This window comes from Dipteris shenzhenensis, chromosome 9 (genome assembly GCF_047967505.1).
Source record: "Dipteris shenzhenensis isolate YYH24624 ecotype China chromosome 9, Dip_SZ_1.0, whole genome shotgun sequence".
Classification (NCBI taxonomy): Eukaryota; Viridiplantae; Streptophyta; class Polypodiopsida; order Gleicheniales; family Dipteridaceae; genus Dipteris; species Dipteris shenzhenensis.
In genome coordinates, this window is record NC_141604.1 from 1313710 (window position 1) to 1335049 (window position 21340).

At 46.9% G+C, this 21340-nt stretch overlaps 1 protein-coding gene across 1 annotated transcript in view; it reads right to left on the reverse strand.

Moving 5' to 3' along the window:
• The window catches only part of LOC147898051 (long-chain-fatty-acid--[acyl-carrier-protein] ligase AEE15, chloroplastic-like), a 250532-nt gene that overhangs the window by 132528 nt on the left and 96664 nt on the right, over positions 1-21340 (reverse strand). The window contains exons 13-14 of the mRNA XM_087379362.1: positions 8172-8309; positions 7919-8078 (exon numbers count right to left, since the gene is read on the reverse strand). Of these exons, the coding sequence (XP_087235488.1) occupies positions 7919-8078; positions 8172-8309 (298 nt within the window). The remainder of the gene's footprint in view (positions 1-7918; positions 8079-8171; positions 8310-21340) is intronic.

Below are 21340 nucleotides of genomic sequence, written 5' to 3' on the forward strand. Positions count from 1 at the left end.
TGTGTGTATGAGATCTGGAGTAGGTTAGTGTGGAACATCGTAAAGATGGCGTGCATACGTGTGCCAGACTCTCGTGTCAGTGAGGGGTGATGGAGACCTACGCTCAAGGAATCTCCGCCAAAATTCCTCAGAATTGTTGCTGTACAAGATGTTCAGCAGCTCCTCATTTCAACGAAGAAATGCATGCTTCTTCTGACGTACGAGACATCGATACTTGCATACCCTGTCTGGTGTGTTCGGGAGGTGACACCTGGTTTCAAGCCGGAGTTGTCGGCGAGAAGCCTTGCACTCCACATCGTACCAGTTGTTGCAGGGTACAGAACCAAGAGGTGGTTGTCTAGTGGACCGTGTGGTGCGGGGAAAGACTTGAAGTGTAGCTTCGTGGAGTGTGCGACTAATCATGGCAGCACGGTCCTCTATGAGTGGTATGTAATCGATGTAGGTTAGGAGTCTATTTAGGCATCCACATGAATCAGGAGTGTGCATCCTTCCTCTCAACGGAGATGGCTCCAGCGAGGGAAGACCTGTACAATACTGCAACCCCGCCTGATCCTAGAACTCCTCCTGTGTCCCTCGTCTCATCCGCGAAGGCTGACTCCCATGTGTAGCCACTGACTATCGGTAGTGGACGCTCTCGGCTCTGGTGTGTCTCCGTGTAAAAGACTATGTCTCGTCCTACGTAAGATTCTGAGAAATTCCTTGGGTTTGACCATAAGGTACCATTACAGTTCCAAATGGTGCAGGCTAGAGTCTCGAAAACCTAAGTCTCATAGGCCCCGTCCCCCTAGGGGGCAAGGGTGGGAGCCCGACGGGTGCCGGTAAACAACCTATCATCTCAGACCACGGCCCATTTCCCCTCCTTGCGGGCAACATCCCACTGAGCGGGAGACCAATTGGTCCGACTAATTCGACGGACAAATTGGTCGAACGGGGTGGCAGAACAGGCTGGTGGCCCGCAGCCTGTACATTAACTGTAACTGAAGACTGATAGCAGGAGTACGACAGGTTGTTGACTGGAATTGACTGTTCGTTAACGACCAGGGAGCTCTCTTCGACCTCTATTATTTTCGTGTTGTTTTTTTTTCTCCTCGATTTAAGGGGGGTGATGCTTTACGTTCATACACAGGATCTTAAGAGTAATCAGCTTGCATGAGGCGTTAATGTTGTAGCAGGGACAGATTATGCCTGTGCATATGCATGTGTGCTTCGATCAGAGTCAGATTGCAGGAATTTCCCTAGTATAGGAAAAAGCGCCATCTGTGATATATGCCTGTATTAAATGCTTGATCAGTGTGAATGTGGGATTGCAGAAATTCCCTAGTATAGGGAATTGTATCAGACTGTTAGTACACTGAATTGTGTCAATTTGTAAATACAATTTGCTAGTGGTGGTTTTTTTTAATTTAAAAAAAACCCCAAATCAAAACAAAATCAAAGCAAAACAAACCACCCATAGAACGGAATGGAAGCAGAAGAAGGTGCTTCCAGGAGGGACCCTGGTGAATCAGGAGTCCGGCCGACCCAGCAAGGATCGCGCCCAGTAGCTCACACTTTATCTGGCAGGATTGCATTGCTGGAGGATGCCTTGCAACAGTTGTTAGCGCAGCAATTACAGGCCAATGCAGGGTAGTCCGAGCTTAGGAGAGCGATACATAGTATTTCTGCCAGACCTTCTCAAGAGGAGAAGGGAAAGGCTCCAATGGAACCGGAGTCTAGCGTTCATACGGTCGAGCCTAGGAAGGCTAAAGTGCCAAATATTGCAAACTACAGACCGGAAAAGTATTCTGGTCGGATGAACGACCGTAGCTCCGATGTCATTGAGACCTGATTACACAAATGGGACGAGGCGTTCGCCATTTGTGAAATCAGAAATGACATCAAGAAGATCCGTGAGGCCACTCACATGTTTAGTGAGGCAGCGGATCGGTGGTGGATTAAACAACAAAAAGATGGGATAGCATCCACTACCTGGGAGGGGTTTAAAAAAGAGTTCAAGAAACACTTCTTACCTCCTGACGAAGCATCCCGAGCTTGGGATCAATATAGGAACCTTTATCAGAGAAATTTATCAGTGGCATAATACACTGATAAGTTTCGAGAGAGTGTAATGAAGGTTGAAGAACCCCTGCCTCAATCAATCCAAGTGAAAGATTTCATATTTGGATTGAATGATCGAATAAAAATGGAAGTTCGGGCTAAGTACGCGAACACGCTAGATGATGCAATAGCTATAGCCCTGAACTACGAGGATGCCAAGGGCAACAAGCCAAGTGGGTTTGTACAGGTCGAAACCCAGTATGGGTATCCGAAGAAATCTGGGTTTAAGAAGAAGTGGGCTAGTAGAGGGAGTGGTTCGCAGCCGAGTGGTCAAGCCAAGCAGGCGAGACCGGCTGAAACTCCTAAACCAAGTACCACCATTGGAGTGAAGAGGAAAGTAACCCCAATGGCAGCCCGGGCTTGGTCTAAGTCTCCCTTGAATCTAGAACAAAGGGAAAAAGCGAGGAGAGAAGGCTTATGTTTTGGTTGCCTTCAACCTCACCAGTGGAAGGATTGTCCACGTAACAAAGATCGTCGGATGGCTGAGATGGTGATCTCAGAGTGCGACGTGGAGATGCAGGGAAGTCCCAGAGCGGAAGAGATGCAGATTTAGCTAGCGGGATCTTCTCAGAGGTTAGTACCTTGTTTGTTATGTGTGTCTGTTGCTAAGTTAGTGACGAGTGCACCTGATAACATCCTATCTAAGCCCGCAGCAACGGGATATACGGCCTTTAATGATACGGAGTTAATTAAAATGAAAGGGCAAGTGGCCAATCATGATGTCATTGTGTTGTTTGACTCGGCGTCAACTCACAATGTGATTAACTCCAAGCTCGTGAAGAGGCTGAAATTAAAGACAAGCCCATCTGACTATGCCTATACAGTCAGAATGGCAGATGGAAGTTCAACTGAAGTATGGGACCAAAGGGTTACCCAGTTGGAGCTTCGTATTCAGGACTATGCTAAGAAGCTTGATTTTGAAATGAGCAAGCTTGCTCATGCAGATATAGCCCTGGGTATGGCGTGGCATTCTAGGAAGAATCCAGCCATTGATTGGAAAAAGCACGTATATCAATTCAAGATGAATGATGTGCTTTATGTCTTGCGAGGTGAGAAAGATATACCTCAAGGACCGTTGGTTTCCGTCATGGAAATCTGAAAAGCTCAAGTAGAGTTTTTATTCCTTTGCACAGCATCGGTAGAGCCCGTTGATGATTCTTCGGCTAGCACTGATGTTGCGCAAAGTGGTGAGATGGCCAAGCTGGCTAATCTTATAACAGAGGAGTTCTCTGAATGTTTTAGGGATGAACTACCTTATGGGTTACCTCCAGAGCGTAAAGTTCAACATAAGATTGAACTGATCCCGGGGGCAGAACCTGTAAATAGACCTCCCTATAGAATGAGTTTTACTGAAGAGGCGGAGGTGCGTAGACAACTGGAAGAATACCTCAAGTTGGGGCAGATTCAACCAAGTTTCTCACCTTTTGCTTCGCCAGTGATATTAAAGAAGAAAAAGGATGATACGTTTCGCCTCTGTATAGATTCCTTTGTATAGATTACAGAGCATTGAATAATATCACTGTTAAGCACAGGTATCCGATGGCTCGGATTGATGATTTGCTAGATGCATTACATGGAGCCGTGATTTTCAGTAAGATAGATCTTAAGTGTGGCTACCATCAAATCCGGATTAGAGCCGAGGATGTGCATAAAACCGCTTTCAGAAGCAGGTTTGGTCATTATGAGTTTTTGGTAATGCCCTTCGGACTTACCAATGCTCCGGCTACATTCGTCATGCTTATGAACGATTTACTACGTCCGTATATCGAAAAGTTCGTAGTACATTTTATTGACGATATCCTAATATTCAGTAAAAGTATTACTGAGCATCGTGAACACTTAAGAGTAGTGTTCAGTACTTTGAGGAAAGCCAGTCTTTATGTAAATAAAAAGAAAACTATACTATGTATGGTTAGGCTTGAATATTTAGGATTCATAATTACTCCACAGGGGGTAGAAATGGATCCGAAGAAAGTGGCTGCGATACTAACTTGGCCAATCCATCAGAGTCTGACCGCGTTGTTGCGATCATTCTTAGGATTTGTCCAGTTTTATAGAAGGGATATCAAAGGATATTCCGGAATAGTATCGCCATTGACTGATTTGACCTCAGATAAAGTACCTTTTATTTGGAGACAGAATCAACAAGAAAGTTTTAACACCATAAAACAAGCTGTAGTCACAGGACCGGTGTTAAAAATAGTTGATCCCCAGAAACCGTTGTTCCTAGTGGCATTGCGGTAGGAGCAGTTCTCCTTCAAGAGGGAAGGCCAGTAGCCTTTGGAAGCAAGAAGCTTTCTCCCTCTCAAAGGAATTGGCCAACTCATGAATTGGAGTTGTATGCTGTTATCCATGCTTTGAAAACATGGAGGCATTATTTGTATGGTTCAGAGTTTTATGTGGATGTGGATCATGATACTCTGAAACATTTTAGTAAATAGCCTGACTTGAGGGGCCGCCAAGCTAGGTGGGCAGAGCTCATGCAGGAGTTTAATTTAACGATTCGGTACCAAAGAGGAAAAGACAATAAGGTTGCTGATGCGTTGTCTCGCATTATGTACAACCTGAGTTTCACGGTATTAAAGAATGCTCTAATGACCGAGATTAGAGAAACTCAAAAGATGGACGAGTTTGTCCAGAGCTTATGGCCTAAAGCTCATGTGTTAAAACCCGGGGAAAGTGAAAAGGATGACCTGGCATCCAGAAAAGGCCAAACTTATGCAAGATATACCATAAGGGATGGTATGCTGAAAAGAAATGGCAAGGTTGTAGTACCTAGTCAGAATGATCTCAGGCAGAGAGTCATTCGACAATGCCATGCTAGCCCGTGTGCGGGACATCCAGGGGTCGAGAAGACATATGATCTCATGAAACGAGATTTCTTTTGGCCAAAGATGAAAAAGCATATTCATGAATATGTGACACGGTGTTTCTCGTGTCAGGTAAGCAAGGCCGAGCGGGTGAAGCTACCCGGACTTTTACAGCCCTTGGAAATACCACTAAGTAAGTGGGAGAGTATTTCCATGGACTTTATTGTAGGGCTGCCTATGACACAAGGAGGGTATGATTCTATCCTTGTGGTGGTTGATCGTCTAACCAAGATGGCTCACTTCATTCCGACTAGAGAGTCTGTTAGTGCCCCGCAAGTAGCGGATTTGTTCATTAGACATATATTTTGTCTGCATGGATTGCCTAGATCCATAATGTCAGACAGAGATGTCAAATTTACCAGTCATTTTTGGACAGCGGTATTTGAGACACTAAGGACTGAGTTGGGAATGAGTAGTGAGGATCATCCTGAGACGGATGGTCAGACGGAGAGAGTCAACCAGACTTTAGAGGATATGCTGAGAGCATATGTGTCATTGAGGCAACATACGTGGGACAAGTGGTTGCCATTGTTGGAGTTTGCCTACAATGATAGAAAACATTCCTCTACCGGGTTCAGTCCGTTTGAGCTGAACTATGGTTATAGACCAGCCAATCCAACTATAGTTGGAGTACCTCAGAAAGTGCCTAGTGCCGCGAACTTTGTAGTTCAGATGCAAGAGATGCTAGCACATGCGAGAGTTAATATCCGCCAGGCTATGGATAGAGCCAAGGTGTATGCGGATGAAAACCGGTCTATAAGAGTATTTAAGGAAGGAGAAAAAGTTTTTCTCAGAGTTCCTTCGCACTCGAAGTCGCTGACTTCAGGAGAGTGTGCTAAGTTATCACCTCGATACTGTGGGCCGTGGTTAATTCTAAAGAGAATAGGCAGTGTAGCCTATAAATTGGAATTGCCACAGGGGGGTAAGGTGCACCCGGTTTTTCATGTTTTGCGCTTAAAGAAATTTTTGCATACTGGTGACTCACTAATCAAAGGTGTGGTTTTGTTTCAGGAGATACAGGATATTGCAAGGCGCAAACCAACAAGAATCCTGGACCGAGGAACAATGCAAATACGAAATCGGAAGATACCCACGGTGTTGGTTGCATGGCATGGTCAGCCTCTATCCGAAGCTACCTGGGAATCCGTATATCAGTTGCGGAGAGTGTTCCCAGATTTTATCATCGAGGACGCTGATGTCTGAAGAGGGAAGGAATGTTACGCTCTAGCCGAGGTAGCGTGACCTCGGAAGAATCAGTCGACATTTCCCTTAAAGGATCTATCTCTGTAATATATGTGTTTGCGCTTCACGTAAATGATTGGGAGGGATTTAATGTCAAGGTGCTAGGTGAGGGCTGATAGCACCAGACTAGGTAGATCTAAGGCCAAGGGCCTAGTGCAAAGATTGTGCCTAGGGGCAAGGAATTTAATGCATCCCAAGAGAGGGGTGAAATGTTGCATTAGGAAGGCCCTATATGGATGACATGTGGCATCTAGATCTATCTAGGGAATTGGGGCTTGCTGAGGCTAGTGAGAGAAGAGAAGAAGATGATTCGCGTTGAATTGGTAATGTAGATCTCTGTCTGCTTGTTAGCCTCAGCGAGATATGGCTGGGTGGAGATTCGTGGTGCTGCTCCCGTGATCTGCAGTAGAATCAAGAGAGGAAGTGTTTGACACAGAGCTGCAGGCGGGTGGGGGGAGCAGCAGGAGCGAAGGGTCGGAAGAGGCAGTGGGCAGAGGAGGCAGTGGGTGCGGGAGAGGGCTGCAGGCGGGCGCGGGAGGAAGCTGCAGGCGGCGAGGCTGGATGGGGAGGGAAGTTAGGCGGGGAGGGAGCTGCAGGTGAGGCTAGGCGGGTAGGGAGGGAGCTGCAGGCGGCGAGGCTAGGCGGGTAGGGAGGGAGCTGCAGGCGGCGAGGTTAGGCGGGGGGGGGGGGGGAAGCTGTATGAGGGGAGGCTAGGCAGGTGAGGAGGGAGCTGCAAGCGGCGAGGCTAGGCGGGTAGGGAGGAAGCGAGCAGGTGAGGACGGAGCAGCGAGCGAGTGAGGGCGGAGCAGCAAAGCGGGTGAGGGCGGAGCAGCGAGCGGGTGAGGGCGGAGCAGCGCGGGTGAGGGCTAGGCAGGTAGGGAGGGAGCGAGCGAGCCGAGAGGAGGGGAAGGGGGAGCGGACTGAGAGGAGAGGAGGAGGGAAGGAGGGGCTGAGGGAGAGGGGGCAGCAAGGGAGCAGCAAGGATCAGCAGTGAACGAACACTAGCGGGTCTAATCCATGACTTTCAAACAAGATATAATCATAAACACAACTTATTAGACAACTCCTTCACTTTTGGGAGGCCATAGATAAGGCATAGCATTAGTCCAAGCCTCTTTAATCCTTCAGAATTTTCAAAGACTTCTGACAAGATCGAGTGGATCTTTTTAGAGGGTACCATAAGCAGGATGGGCTTCGCCAAGATATACATCAAGGACATATCTGCTCTATTTTCATGTAGTCCAATCCAATTATCCTTTCAGGCAACATACTAAGGAAGTCCTAATATTGTAGATCAGTCCCATAGGGTTCCTCCTTACCTTCCTTTCTTTTGGCTTTGTAGTGGTGGCCTTAGATCAGTCCCATAGGGTTCCTCCTTACCTTCCTTTCTTTTGGCTTCGTAGTGGTGGAGAGCATCTTGGCCTAGTGATTTGAACATTTTGATTCAAACTAACTAGGGTACTGTTCTACTCATACTTGCCCCTCCTGAAGACATTCAGACTTGTCGGGTGGTAGAAGAAGAGCAAAACATAAAACTATAGCAATCAACATTTGGCCTCTGTGAAATGTCATTTCTATTCCCATTTGAAAGACATGGAATCTGTTCATATTTGGATGCAACCTCAAAGCATAAATCAGCAATAACTCTGAAAATGCTCAAATAGATTTGAAAACAAAAAATATGTAACACGTTGCTTTCAAGAATGTACCTGTTGATAGCACAATAGTATCTTTAGCGCGGCCATCTAATACCAAGGTTCCACCACAAAATCGTGCTGGACCAAATTTTTTGTCAGGTACAATCCAACCAAGGTCTCCAGTATCAAGCCACCCTTGCTCATCCACTGCTTTAGCTGTAGCTGCATTATTCTGTCAAAATTCAAATGCCCTGAGAATATGTTATCAAAATCATAAATCCAAAGACTGGAACATAAATGGTAAGCAAAATTTTTAAAGATTTACCTTGTAGTATCCCTTCATCACTTGGGGGCCACGAACTTTGACAAGGCCTCTTGTTCCATGTGGGAGGTTTGCACCAGATTCAGGATCCACAACTTTAATCTCTGTTTCATGAAGTGGTTTGCCAACTGTTCCCAAAACCTGGAATGATAAACAACAGCATATCAGGATTCACCAGTTTAGTTTCTCTCCTATAAATTGGTTTCACAATCCTTTCCAAGTTCTAATATTGAAATTGACATCAAGTAAAAAACAATGGAAGTTTTTCTGAATTGAAAATAATCAAGACGGTAGCCTAATCCCACCATTTATTTCTCTGTGTTCAAAACACTTGAGATGATGATCCCTCTCCAAGATGTATAATAAAAGCACAAGGAATACTCTGGAATTTTTTAAATCTTCAAGTGCAATATGTATTCAAAAGAAAGAAGTTGAGACAAAATGCCCCAACTTCTTGTAAAGACAGTGGTGGCTGTTCAACAGCCTGACCCCAACCAAAAGGCATCTCAAAAAATGATGGACAGTTCCACTTTCCATGGGCTATTACATCATTAAGAACTAACCCATAGACTATAAGATAGTACCCCCATATTGGTAGGCCCTGGAGCCTTACTAAAAAAGTGTCACAAAATCAAAGCAGGAGACCATAGAATTCTGGCTGCCGCATAGTGGGATCTCCTGCCAGCCTGTGTAGAAGAGAAAGAAAGAAAGAAAGAAAGAAACTCTATTAATGTCCACAAGAGACTAGCAGGTCTATGGGATAGCACAAAACCAGATAATACATCTATTTAGGGAGGGAACAAGGCAGCTCCCAAGGAGTGCATAAAGCGACTCCAAATTTGTAGTCTGACACAATAAATGGCCAGACATCATTTTAATACTGAGGATATTTTGGTTTGGATTTAAACTCCTTGATGAGGGCCACGCCCTCACAATATACTTCCTATTTTATCCTTACTAGCAGCCTTGACCTTGGCCGATTCTGTTGCCTTTTGGTTCAATCGAGCTCGTTTGAGTTCTTCAACTATCCATATGTTGGTCCATTTCAGCTTGTAAAATTGGTAAAGAATCTTGATTTGTGTATCCCATGTGTTAATTGTAATTATGGCATGCCCTCTAGAGTGGTGACTATAAGTTGTGGAATCTGAATCTTTTCATGGTCATTCAATGCAAGGGGTGGCTGTTTTGATGTATGATAGAGTCTCATTGTACATATCCTCCTTGTTGAACCAGCCTTCAGGAAGGCCTTGTTGGGAATGGTGGAAGAGAATAGATGCATGATGACTAAGGCAAGAGAGCACAAGGTGAAGCCAAAATAGTTTTCCATTCATTGTGAGAGAGGTAACTATCTTTTATAGAGTGTGTGTGAGGTTGGCCTAAATCAAAGGCGCCTCTCCTACATCAAAGGAGATCACTTCTATATCATAGCAACTCCTATATCATAGGCACCTCCTTAAGAGGAGCCTTTCATTACATCATCACCTGTGCCATGGTCCATAGCACACACACACATGTGACTGCTACTAGATGCACACATGCACCTTAGGGCAAGCCCTTGATCACAAATATCCCAACATGCCCCCCCTCAGGGGTTGCCTCATGCTATGTCAAAGGATACATCTAGTCACCTGGTTTCACATGCCATCTCATGTGGTCAAGGATAAATCTATGGCTAGGATCTCATGCTAGCAAGGGTGCCCAACACTCAAGGTTTACAAAATGGGATAAAACCCCGCCAAATGGTTATATCTCTTGCACGTAGAAGGATTAATCTAAGGCCTTTTTGTGGTCCTAGTTTCTCATGTTTGCAAGAGGTACCATGGAGGAAAACACATATCACATGACCTACATCATATGGTGACCAGAGGTGATTTACAAAGACTATAAGGACTAAAAACAATAACAATTTCATCAACAATGTGTTTTACAACAACCTAGCTGCTGCTCCTCCCTGACCTTTGCTGCTCCTCTTCAGAGATAGTTATGGGATTTTAGCCCATTTCCTGTCCTACCCAGACCAGCGGTGTTTGGCAGGTTTCATTCATGAGGCACTTAGACACCGCGAGAGGATACTCCGAGAACGGAGACAGGAGCAGACTTCTTCCTCGGTTGATCCCTCTCAGAGCTCTATCACGGAGTTCTTTCAGCTAGATCACATGGACCCCAACGAGACGAGGCCTCGACATGACCGTGACCCAGAGCCCATGACCCGACAGCTCAGACAGAGGGTCGACACACAGATCACACTTGGAGAGATCCCTTCCTTGTTTAGAGTTGGAGCCCGACCGACGGGAGTCACAGTAGCCTTGGTTAGACACAAAGCTACGACCAGGAGACGTGCCAAGACCGCACCTTTGAGTGGCCGACAGCACTCTATTGCCGACTTCATGCCTCCACTGCCTCATCCATTCTGATATCTTGCTATTGCTGGGGATGATGATGATATTGATGATGATGCTGAGATTAATATATAGTCGACCATCGACATGACTATGTTGTACTTAGGACTTAGTACTGCCATTCTGCATTTTTTGCATTTTTTGCATTTTGCATTTTGCATTGGTATGGACGCTCGTTTAGTAGCTCCACTACCACAGCTCGTTGTATCAGGATTTTCAGAGTCTCATAGACCCATCGGTCTTCCGAAGACTTTAATAAACTTTCTTTCTTTCTCCCTCTTCTCAGCCGTACGACCCTACGGCCCTCCCTAGCGCTCTCCTCTCCCTCCTGTACCTCCTCTTAGCCTTGCCGCCCTCTCCTCTCAGCCTCGCTTGCTCTCCTCTCAGCCCCGCCCTGCTCCCCTCCCCTTTGCCGTACGGCCATATGGCCCCCCTCTTTGCCTACCCTCTCCTCTCCACCCTCACTCCCCTAGCCTCTCCACCCTACCCACCTGCCTCTAGCCTCTCCACCTACCCTCTCCTCCCTAGCCCTCTCTCCCTCCCCGCCTACCCTCTCCTCACCTTCCCTCTCCGCCCACCCCTCCTTACACACTCTCCCTCTCCCTCCCTGCTGCCCCCCTTCTCCCCTTAGCCCTCACCCTCTCCCTCTCCCTCCCTGCTGCCCCCTTCTCCCCTTAGCCCTCACCCCCTACCTCTCCCTCCCCGCTACCCCCTTCTCCCTTAGCCCTCACTCTCACCTCCCTCAAGCCCCCCCCTACTCTTCCTTCTTCCTCTTTCTATCCTCTTCCTAGCCATTCCTAGTAGCACTTTTGCTCGGACGGAGCTTTTTGTGTTCGAGTCGGCCTTCACACCTTGATTGACGATGGCCTAGCCTTCAGCCAATCCTCGCCCGCTTCCACCGGCCGCGAAAACCATCACTTTCTCAAAAGACGAGTTGCAACAGCTCAAAAAAGATACAGAGCAGGAGAGCTCGACATCGCTCTTTGCGCACATCCATGGGTCCCACCCTTTCAGGTTACAGGCCAGGGACTGGATGCTCGCCGCTCTACCTAGAGACCTCACAGGGCACTTCACAGATGTTCGTTTGCTTGGGCGAGGTTTCTTCCATATTGTTTTTGACTCCTCGGAGGTAGCACATACAGTGCTTCAGGCTAGCCCATTCGCATTGGGCTCTAAGATGATTTTTTTGACCCCTTTTTCATTGGGGTTTGATCCTCTCGAGGAGGACAGCCGGACGACGTCACTCTTCATCAGATTTCCAGGCCTTCCTCAGGTGTACCATCGACTGCTACATTCCATTGGAGCCGGATTTGGAGTGGTTATTAAGATCCCCCCTCTCCCTGAGACGCCTACTTCAGCAGCAGAGGCAGTTAGGTCCGATGGGGTACCACGTGTTAGGGTCATTGCCTTTGACCCTAACATCTCGGATGACCACATTATGCTTCAGCATCTAGGTGGCTCCTTCTTCAGACAGAGAGTCAAGATTGCAGGAAGACAGGATCAGTGTAGGATTTGTAGGACCCTTGGCCACTTTGCCAGAGATTGCCCAAGGAAAAAGAAAAGACCTAAAAGATTCACGGGTGCACCTCATAGCTTCACCCGACCTGGACCTTCCTCACGACCAGTTGCCACAACTTCATGCACTGCTAGACCTTTGGCTTCACAGTCAGGACCGTCAACCTCTCATCCTAGTACTTCTACAGTGCGGACAAGATAGTCAGCACGTCCTGCTTCGGTCGTCCCCCGTTGGATGCCTGTCAAAGTTGAGGAGCCAGTACCTCAGGCTACCACTGATGGGCCGCGGACCCATCTCTTCAAGCAAGAGACATTCCTGTCCTGGGTCCATGTGCAGATGAGACTGCTCTTGCCCATGTTCATGTACACGAGCGCTCACCTAGGGAGAACCTTTCTCCAAAGACCCGTGCCTTACTTGAGAACAATGCCAAAGTCGTGGCTGAGGTCATGTAGATTCATGCCGAGGTCATGCAGCGGCACCCCCCTTCTCTTGCACGTATGTCTACACTTGACAGAGGTAAGGGGGTTATTGGTTCCACTCCTCCTTTCGCAGGGCTCCTTCGCACTCCTGCACCAGAATGAAAGAAAGAAAGAAAGTCTATTAACATCCATTAGAGACCAAAAGGTCTATGGGACAGCAAGAAACCCTCTAGTACATCTGCTTTAGGGAGGGCACATGGCAGCTCCCAAGGAGTGCAAAAAGCAACCCCGATTATTTAGAGTACCTACATGATATTATGGAAGAGTAAACAGCCATACTTCAGTTTAAGACTAAGAGTCTTTTGGTTTTGATTTAAACTCTCTGATTAGTGCTACGCATTCACGGTAAACTGCCCATTTTCCATCCTTTTTGGCAGCCCTGACTTTAGCTAATTCAAATCCTTAATCTTGTGTTGGGCTTTTCATTGGTGGGCATAAGGTTGGTCTTTTAAACCTTTATTCACCCAATTCTAGAGGGGATCGTATTCTTTTTTGGAAGGAACTGCTCTCTTGGTCACATAATGCAGATGCTTGGATTATAGGGGGCGATTTCAACATGGTTGAAATGCCCTCAGACAAAAGGGGTGGTAGGGAAGGTGGCATTCACTCCCTAGAGAGAGTAGCGTGGGATGCCTTCCTTTTTCAGTACAGTGACAGGGATGCTTGGCACGATGATGCTTTTCACACTCAGCCACATTCTCTCCTTCTTTCTTGGTTGAACAAGAGATTGCAGATGCCTATACATGCACGGATTGACAGATTTTATGTGGGTGAGGCGCTGCTTTGCCAATGCTAAGATTCCATATTCCTTTTATGCAAAGGAGGGCCTTACAGAGACAGTGTTGAGGACCTGGGTATCTCATTTGTAGGATGGGCAGCTTTCTCCTTCAGACTTAGCGGCAGCCCTCTCTCATAGTAGCGACTTTTATCTTTCAGTTGCTCGTATCAGGAGGGGTGATATCCTCAGGCGTGAGATAGGTATCCGCAAGCAGTTGGCTGCCCTCCAGAGGGAGGAGCAGAAGAGGCCTACAGATGCTTGGATTCAGGAGCGCCTTGCTACAACAAGGGCTCAGCAGCAGTCACTCTTAGATCACAGAGCAGAGTATGCCTTTCATGCCAAAGAGTCATTTTGTACTCAGACGGGAGGTAGGGTCAACAAGCAGTTCTTCTCTACTCTTGGCCCCAGACATAGTAGGGAGAGCGTCTCACAGCTTGTTGACTCAGGCAGAGTTCTTCAGACACATCCAGATGCCGTCTTGCAGGGTGCCACCGATTTCTATGCCTCCCTTCTTGCAGCAGATCCTGACACGCAGGCCACACATGATGCTAGAGTGGTTATTTGGTGACACTTACCTGGGTTGGTGACAAGGGATATGACTGTTTCACTTGATGCACCCTTCACCAACGTAGAGTTCAGGACTGCTCTCTCTGCCCTTCACAAGGGCAAGTGTCCTGGTTCAAATGGACTTACCCCCTTATTTTTTATTACTTTTTGGGATTAGATTGGGAATCACATTACCTCAGCCCTGCAGGGTGTATGGGACTCAGGTGAGATGCCAGACTCACTTACGGAGGGCCTCATTCATTTGATTCCGAAAGGGGGTTGTAGGAATTTAGTGTCTTAGTGGAGACCGATTACCTTGCTAGGTACCTTGTATAAAATCCTAGCTAAAGCTATCAGCCTTCGTCTGCATCCCTTTCTACCAGATCTTATCCATGATACGCAGATGGGTTTTGTGAATGGCAGGAGTGTCTTTGATAACATTTTCTCATTTTGGGAGGCTTCGGATTGGGCCATGCATAATGGCCACAAGCTGGCCATTCTACTCTTGAACTTTGAGAAAGCTTATGACAAGGTAGACTGGGGCTTTCTGGAGGGCACACTTACTCGTTTTGGCTTCTCAAATGCATGGATCAGAGGGGTGTCAGCCCTCTACAGATCAGCCCACAGCCAGGTTCTTATTGGTGGAGTTAGGGGGGACTAGTTTGAGATTACCAGATCAGACACAGATGACATGCCACTCACATAGCTCACTTGGTGGGGAGCGTTTTCAAGGACGGGCATTCCATTACAGATTATTGCACTGCAAGATGCACATGAGGATACCTTTGTCTTTGATGTTCAGTCGGGAGGTAGACTTATCAGATCTTCTGATGATATTCTTTTGGAGGTTGCATTTCAGCCTGTCACGATTGCAGGTTTCATGGAGTGGGGCAGGGACTCACAGTGGTATCTTAACCCTAATCCTATTCTCCTTGCGTTGGGGTCTTGGAGACTCTGGTTGTATGGTGGTTCCCCTATTAGGTTCTTGCAGTGGGACCCAGGGGAGTGGGAATGGATTGATGAGGGACACCGAGAGAAGAGCTTCCCCTTCTTTCGCTACACAGTTAGAAATGCCCGGAGGTTTCAGCTCAGCTGTAGAGGTTGGAGGCCCTCCAGAGTGCCACATTGGGATAATTTTCAGATTTCCACAGTTGTGCGGAAGAACTTTTGGCGTAGGCTCTGGAAATCTCTCAAGAATAAAAAGATCACTCTTTTCTTTTGACTTTCTATTCATGGAGGGATTGCAGTGAACCTATGGAGATCCACATTCGGGGCTGACCCTACTTGTCCTAGTTGTCACATGGCAGTTGAGTCAGTATAGCATTGCCTTTGGGAGTGCAGACAAGCGAGGACGATCTAGAAAGGTGTTGCTAGGATTTTCAGCCTTCACGTGTTTTTCGAGGGACATGATCCAGATCCAGCTCTCATTGTACGGCGACACTCAGTGGAGTCTTGTTCCCTTCAGGATCTTCCCTTCACTCCTTTCAAAGCTGCTCATGCCTCAGTAGAAACGTCCTAGCATTGCAGCTTGGCATATTTGGAGAGCCAGGTGTACAGAGGTGATGGAGGGTATCCAGGTTCACCCTTCCCAGGTTATAGCCAGTATTTCGACTGACACGGTACACACTCTGATGGCCATTTGGGCGAGCATGCAGGGATCCTCCAGAGCAGCCACTGCCAAGAGAGTTACTTTTTTTCAGAGTTTGGAAAGGATCTCCTTTCTTCTTTGAGTCTCCCTCAGGGTTGAGATGGCATTTTCAGCCTCCACCTTATTCTTTATTAGCTCATTTTGAGCTGTTTTTTTCCTCATGCATTGCATGATGTACTCCCGCATTTGAGCTTGCTCTCGCGGTTTTCATTCATACTTAATGAAGTAATTTTCTTGAAAAAAAAAAACACATAACATTCCTGAGTACTACTCCAGGCAGAGAACGTCAAAATTGATTTACCAAGTGATGACAAAAGTTCAAAGATGTTGGACTTTAGAAGGTCCAATCTTTATCTTCCTCTACAAAATTTGTTTCTTCATTTGGTCATGCTACTACAAAATTTGGTACTTCATTGGCTGATGGAGTTCTTTTTTCAACCATATTTGCCTTGACTTTCTCCTTCTCATTGTAAAACTTCTCAGAGTGATTGTTTTTGCCACAATAAGTGCAAGGATTGATCCTATAGCAATCTTTGTCAAGATGATTGGTCTTTCCATAATGTTAGCATATAGCAATATCCGGATCAACGTGCCAATTAGAGAGCATCCATCCCCCCCTAGTGTCCGCCTAACTATCTCAAGCTCGTCAATGTAAAGGCCAAACAAGGTGGGTGATTTCCATAATGTTTGCATGCTTTAGCATATAGCAATATCCGGATCAAGGTGCCAACTAGAGAGCATCCATTCCCCCCCAGTGTCCATGATGTAGTCAACAACGCTAGAGCCCCCTCCATGTGGAAAGCAGGTAAAACCACCTGAGGAGGGCCATCTATCAAGACCATTATAAATAATAAGATCATGCATCCTACCTAGATCTATCGGGGCATGCCCGTAAGATGTGACCAGAGCTCGTCAATCAACTGAAACTCGCATCATAGTCAAGAAGTGGCATCTGATGAGCCCCTGTCCTTGCGTTGAAGTCTCCAACCATGAGGACTTCCCCGCGGCTCGAGAGGTCGACAATGTCCTGGTATAGAGCTGTGTATGGTGATGTGTGAGGTCTCGAGAGGGAAATAGCATACTGCAATAAACAAAACCCAGAAGTCTGTGTGTCGGATCTAGATCTAGAGAAATCTAGAGTGTGTATCTCTCCGCTCTACTGAGATGGTCCCCAAAAGAGTGGACCTGTAAAGAACTAGGGCTATTGTGACCCAGTCGGTCAGGCTCCGACTCTAAAGAAGGAGGGGATGTCCCCAAGTGTGATCTGTGTGTCGACCCTCTGTGTGAGCTGTCGGGTCACAGGCTTCGGGTCATGGTAGACGTGGCCAAACGGGAACCTACGAGGGCAACCGTTTCGGTAACTCTCATGGAGCAATAGTAGAGAGCCAGTAAGGCTCTCAACATCAGAGTCCATGGTATTCCACGCACCGAGGCTACACCGATGAGCGATGTGACTGCATTTGTGGCCACTGCACTTGGGGTAGTTGACCATAGGATTGAGAGGGCATGGCGGTGGGGAGAGATCCCAATCGAGAGCAGCCCCTTATAAGATTCCATGATACTCATGCACGACTCTCAGCTCTACGGCATAGTTCAGCCTTACAGGACCAGCCATCGATATCCATGCATGAGGATCTCACCTCTTTGCAGGTCGAGGAGAGGCGCACTCTGATACAACAGCGAGACCAAGCCCGCAAAGATGGAAAGCGGGGACTCCTTATTGGCCCCCATCGGGCATCTGTCTCTCCTCCCACATAGGGAGACGGGGTCTATGAGACTCAGCATACTGAGAACCTGTCTTGTACCATTTGGAACTATAATGGAACCTTATGGTCAGAACCAGGGAACTTCTCAGAATCTTATACAGGTCGTGACATAGTCTTTTGTACAAAGACACATTAGAGTCCAGAGCGCCCACTACCAGTAGTCAACGGTTATAGATGGGAGTTTTCTTAGAGAGATGAGATGAGGGACACAGGGGGAGTACGAGGATCGGGAGGAGTAGCGGTCAGACGCAGAGCTACGACCAAGAGACATGCCAGGACTGCACCTCTGAGTGGCCGACAACACTCTATTGCCGACTTCATGCCTCCACTGCCTCACCCATCCTGATATCTTGTTGCTGCCGATGATGATGATGATATTGATGACAATGTTGAAACTGATATATAGTCAACCATCGCCATGACTATGTTGTACTTAGGACTTAGTACTGCCATTCTACATTTTTACATTTTGCATCGGTATGGACGCTCGTTTAGTAGCACCACTACCATAGCTTGTTGTATTAGGATTTTCACAATCTCATAGACCCATTGGTCTTCCAAAGACTTTAATAAACTTTCTTTCTTTCTTTCTTTCCTCAATTACAGATTGCATGCTCGCAATCTGTTCCTCAATCACTGGGATACTCCCTGGGACTGCATGGATAGCTGCTACCTCCTATCGAAGCTGCAAAATGTCATGTCTGAGCCCCTGGATGAGGCCTGCCGGCTCCTAGATGACTCGAGCTTGCTCCTGGGAGCGGGCTTGCTTTTGTGCAACACGAGTCAACTCCATCTCGCGTACACGAATGTTGTGTACCTCCAAGAGCAGAGACTCCCATGATGGGTTAGCTAGTCCTCGCCCAAGCTGAAACTAAAAGGGTTGTGGTACAAAGCTAGGAGAGTGTGGCAAAAAGGTGGACTGTGACTGGGCTACCTAGGTGAGATAAGGGGATGTCTGAGGCATGGGTGGAATGTTATCAGGTGGGTGTGGGAGAGGTGGTTGGCTGAGAGGGAGAGGAGAAAGAAAGGTGGAGTAGTAGTGTGGGACAGTGTATGGCACCTCCGATGTAGGTGACATAGGTAATGAAGCGGATGGGGAGATTGTAATTGTAGCGGGAGAAGGAGAGAGGGAGGAGATCAATGTCGACCCTGGAGAAGAGGAGGAAGTCAATGCCGCGCCTACTGTCAGGGGTATGTCTGTAGATGAAGAAATAGCTGGAGTGGGGGTAATTGTAGAGGTGGCTATGGCTATGGCTATGGCTGTAGCTGAAGCTGAGGTAGAGGTAGATACAGTCTTATAAATTGCTTTGCTATCTACTCCGGTTGAAGCGCTTATTCACATCCTCGAGCTTTAATTGTATCTGCTGGTTTTTGTCTTCTTTCTTGATTTTGTCCTTGTCTCTCTCCCCTTTTCCCATTTCGAAAACTAACTCCAGTTATCCTGTTGTAATGAGCAGTTGAGAATTACTGAACATTCCAATGGAGAAGCTTGGGAGTAAGGTCATCGAAGAGCCTTTGAAAGAGCGCCCGAATGAGCCCAGATGGGGCTATGGAAGGCCTTAAAAGGGGGTGTTAAAGCCTCTTTTGTTTTGTTTTTTGTTTTTTTTTTTGGGGGGGGGGGGGGGCGCTAGGTCACCTAGGACAGTTAGTCAATAGGATAGTTAGGATAGTTAGGACAGGTAGTTAATCTAAGCTAGCCAAACCATGACTTAGCCTAACCCTAGTTAGATTGACCTAACCTAACCCCAACAAACTACCTTGACCCAAGGTGACGGGGGAAGCAGCAGGAGGTGAGGTGACGTGAGCGATGGGAGCAGATGGAAAGACCAAGCATGACTGAGCGGAGTGGGGCTCACGAACGGAGAGGGACAGGGGAGGCTGGACACTTGGAACGGAGGCAAAACGCAGAGCAGTAGCAGCAGAGAGAGATCCGTGATCTAACTTCTCATGCAAGTAGGAGGGGTGACGACAGACGTAGAGAGAAGGGTCACACAGAGGTGATAGACGGGAGCAGGAGAAATGACAATGGATGGGAGCAGGACGTGAGCAACGAGAGCACGAGGGGTAACGACGAACGGGAGCAGGAGGGGTAACATACGAGGGGAGAGAGAGAGAGAGAGAGAGAGAGAGAGAGAGAGAGAGAGAGAGAGAGAGAGAGAGAGAGAGAGGTAAGGACAGACAGAGAGGGGTGACGACGATGGAGAAGGGTGACGATGGATGGGAACCGGACGTGAGCGACGGGAGCAAGAGGGGTGACGACGGACAAGAGCAGGAGCGGTGACGACGAACGACAGCTCGATGAAGAATAATGAATGCTTCTAACACACACACACACACACTTTTTTTGTGTGAAACTATGGACATCATATTATGAAACAATCATTTTACAAAAGGGCAGGACTCCAGAAAAGAGCCAATGCCCTATCCATCTGAAACAGTAAAACAAAAGCTCAATGCAAGAGGCATCATATAAGCACTGCCGCCGCAAAGAGGCCCAGAAGAACTCATAGGGGTGCTGAAAAGGAGAAGCTAGAAATGCATGATTACGATGTAGCCATAGGGTCCACAACGCCCAATATCAGATCCAATGAAAGAAAAGAGGGTACTGAGACAAAGTAGCACACACACACACACACACTTTTTTTTTGTGAAAGCTATGATTGATTATATTACAAGAATAGTCACCTCAGAAAAGAGGCGCTAGAAAATAAATCAACAGAAGATCTCAGTATAAGACAAATATACATCCTGATCTATCTGGCGAGTCTGCAAGCAATCAAAGAAAGATTGCTGCAAAGAATGCTTAAAGAAAGCAAACAAAGAAAAATTGGGATCACTAAAGACTTTAACATTGCGGCCTGTACAAACTGTACCGAAGAGGTACGACGCCTGTACAAGAGAGAGAAAGAAAGAAAAATATATATATTAACATCTTTAGAAGCCCTCGCAGGACAATGAGACAAAGCACACACTTTTTTTGGTGAAATCTTTGATTGATTATATTATATGAGTAGCAACCTCAAAAAAAGGTGCTACAATTACATCAACTGAAAATTTCAGTATATGCCAAAAAGACCTCATGATCTATGCAGCGGTTCTGCAAGCAATCAAAGAAAGATTGCTGCAGAGAACGCCTAAAAAAGCCAAACAGAGAGAAAGTAGGATCACCAAAGACTTTACAATTTCTATATGTCCATAAAGTCCATAGTGCCCAATAGTGAACCCAAACGAAGAAAAGATGAAACTCCGGTCTGGATGGATGAAACCCAAATAGCCAGAAGAACTTCCCAAACGGAACAGATGGGAATCTCACTCGCAGGTGCTGTCGAAGCAAAACGAGAGCATGGACAATGCCAAAACAAGTGAGGCGCAGTCTCCGAAGAAGCAAAACATCTATGGCAAAGTGCAGGAGCAATGTGTTGATGAGCTAATAGCTGTCCAGATGGAAACACTTCCAAAAGAACTCGCCAAAAGAAAACCTGTTGCCAAAGTGGTACTTTATAGGCCCAAAGTTGCTGTAATCTTTTCCTCCATCACTTGGCTGGGCGATGCATTCGCCAAACAGAATCACCTCTCTCTGAAACCCAAGGTTGAGGCAAAAGGATTTTATACAATGCAGGTGCAGTAATCTGAGATAGCCTCAAAGGACGAGAAGAGGACCCTGGAGAAGTCAAAGTCCAATCATCCCGTCGGTCCTGGAGTTCCAAAGGAGAAATCAGAACAAAGGGCAAAAGCAGAGAAGTAATTTGTCGCCACAAAGGACAATAATGAGAGCCCAATCCATATGTAGTGGCTGCTAGAGAAAAGGGGAGCACAGTACCAGCATCATCTATAGCATTAGCAACCGAGGTGATGCCTTTAAACGAGACAAAGTAGGAACGTCGAGATTCCTGTAAAGCCAAGGGAGGCTGAAAGACTTTCGACCAGTGAATGCTTTCAGCTCTCAAAGAATTCCCAAGCAAAGATTGCCGTCCATTCCATTCCAGATGAGAAAGAACATGCTTCCATCAAGAAGCAAGCGGGAGACAAAAGGGCATCCA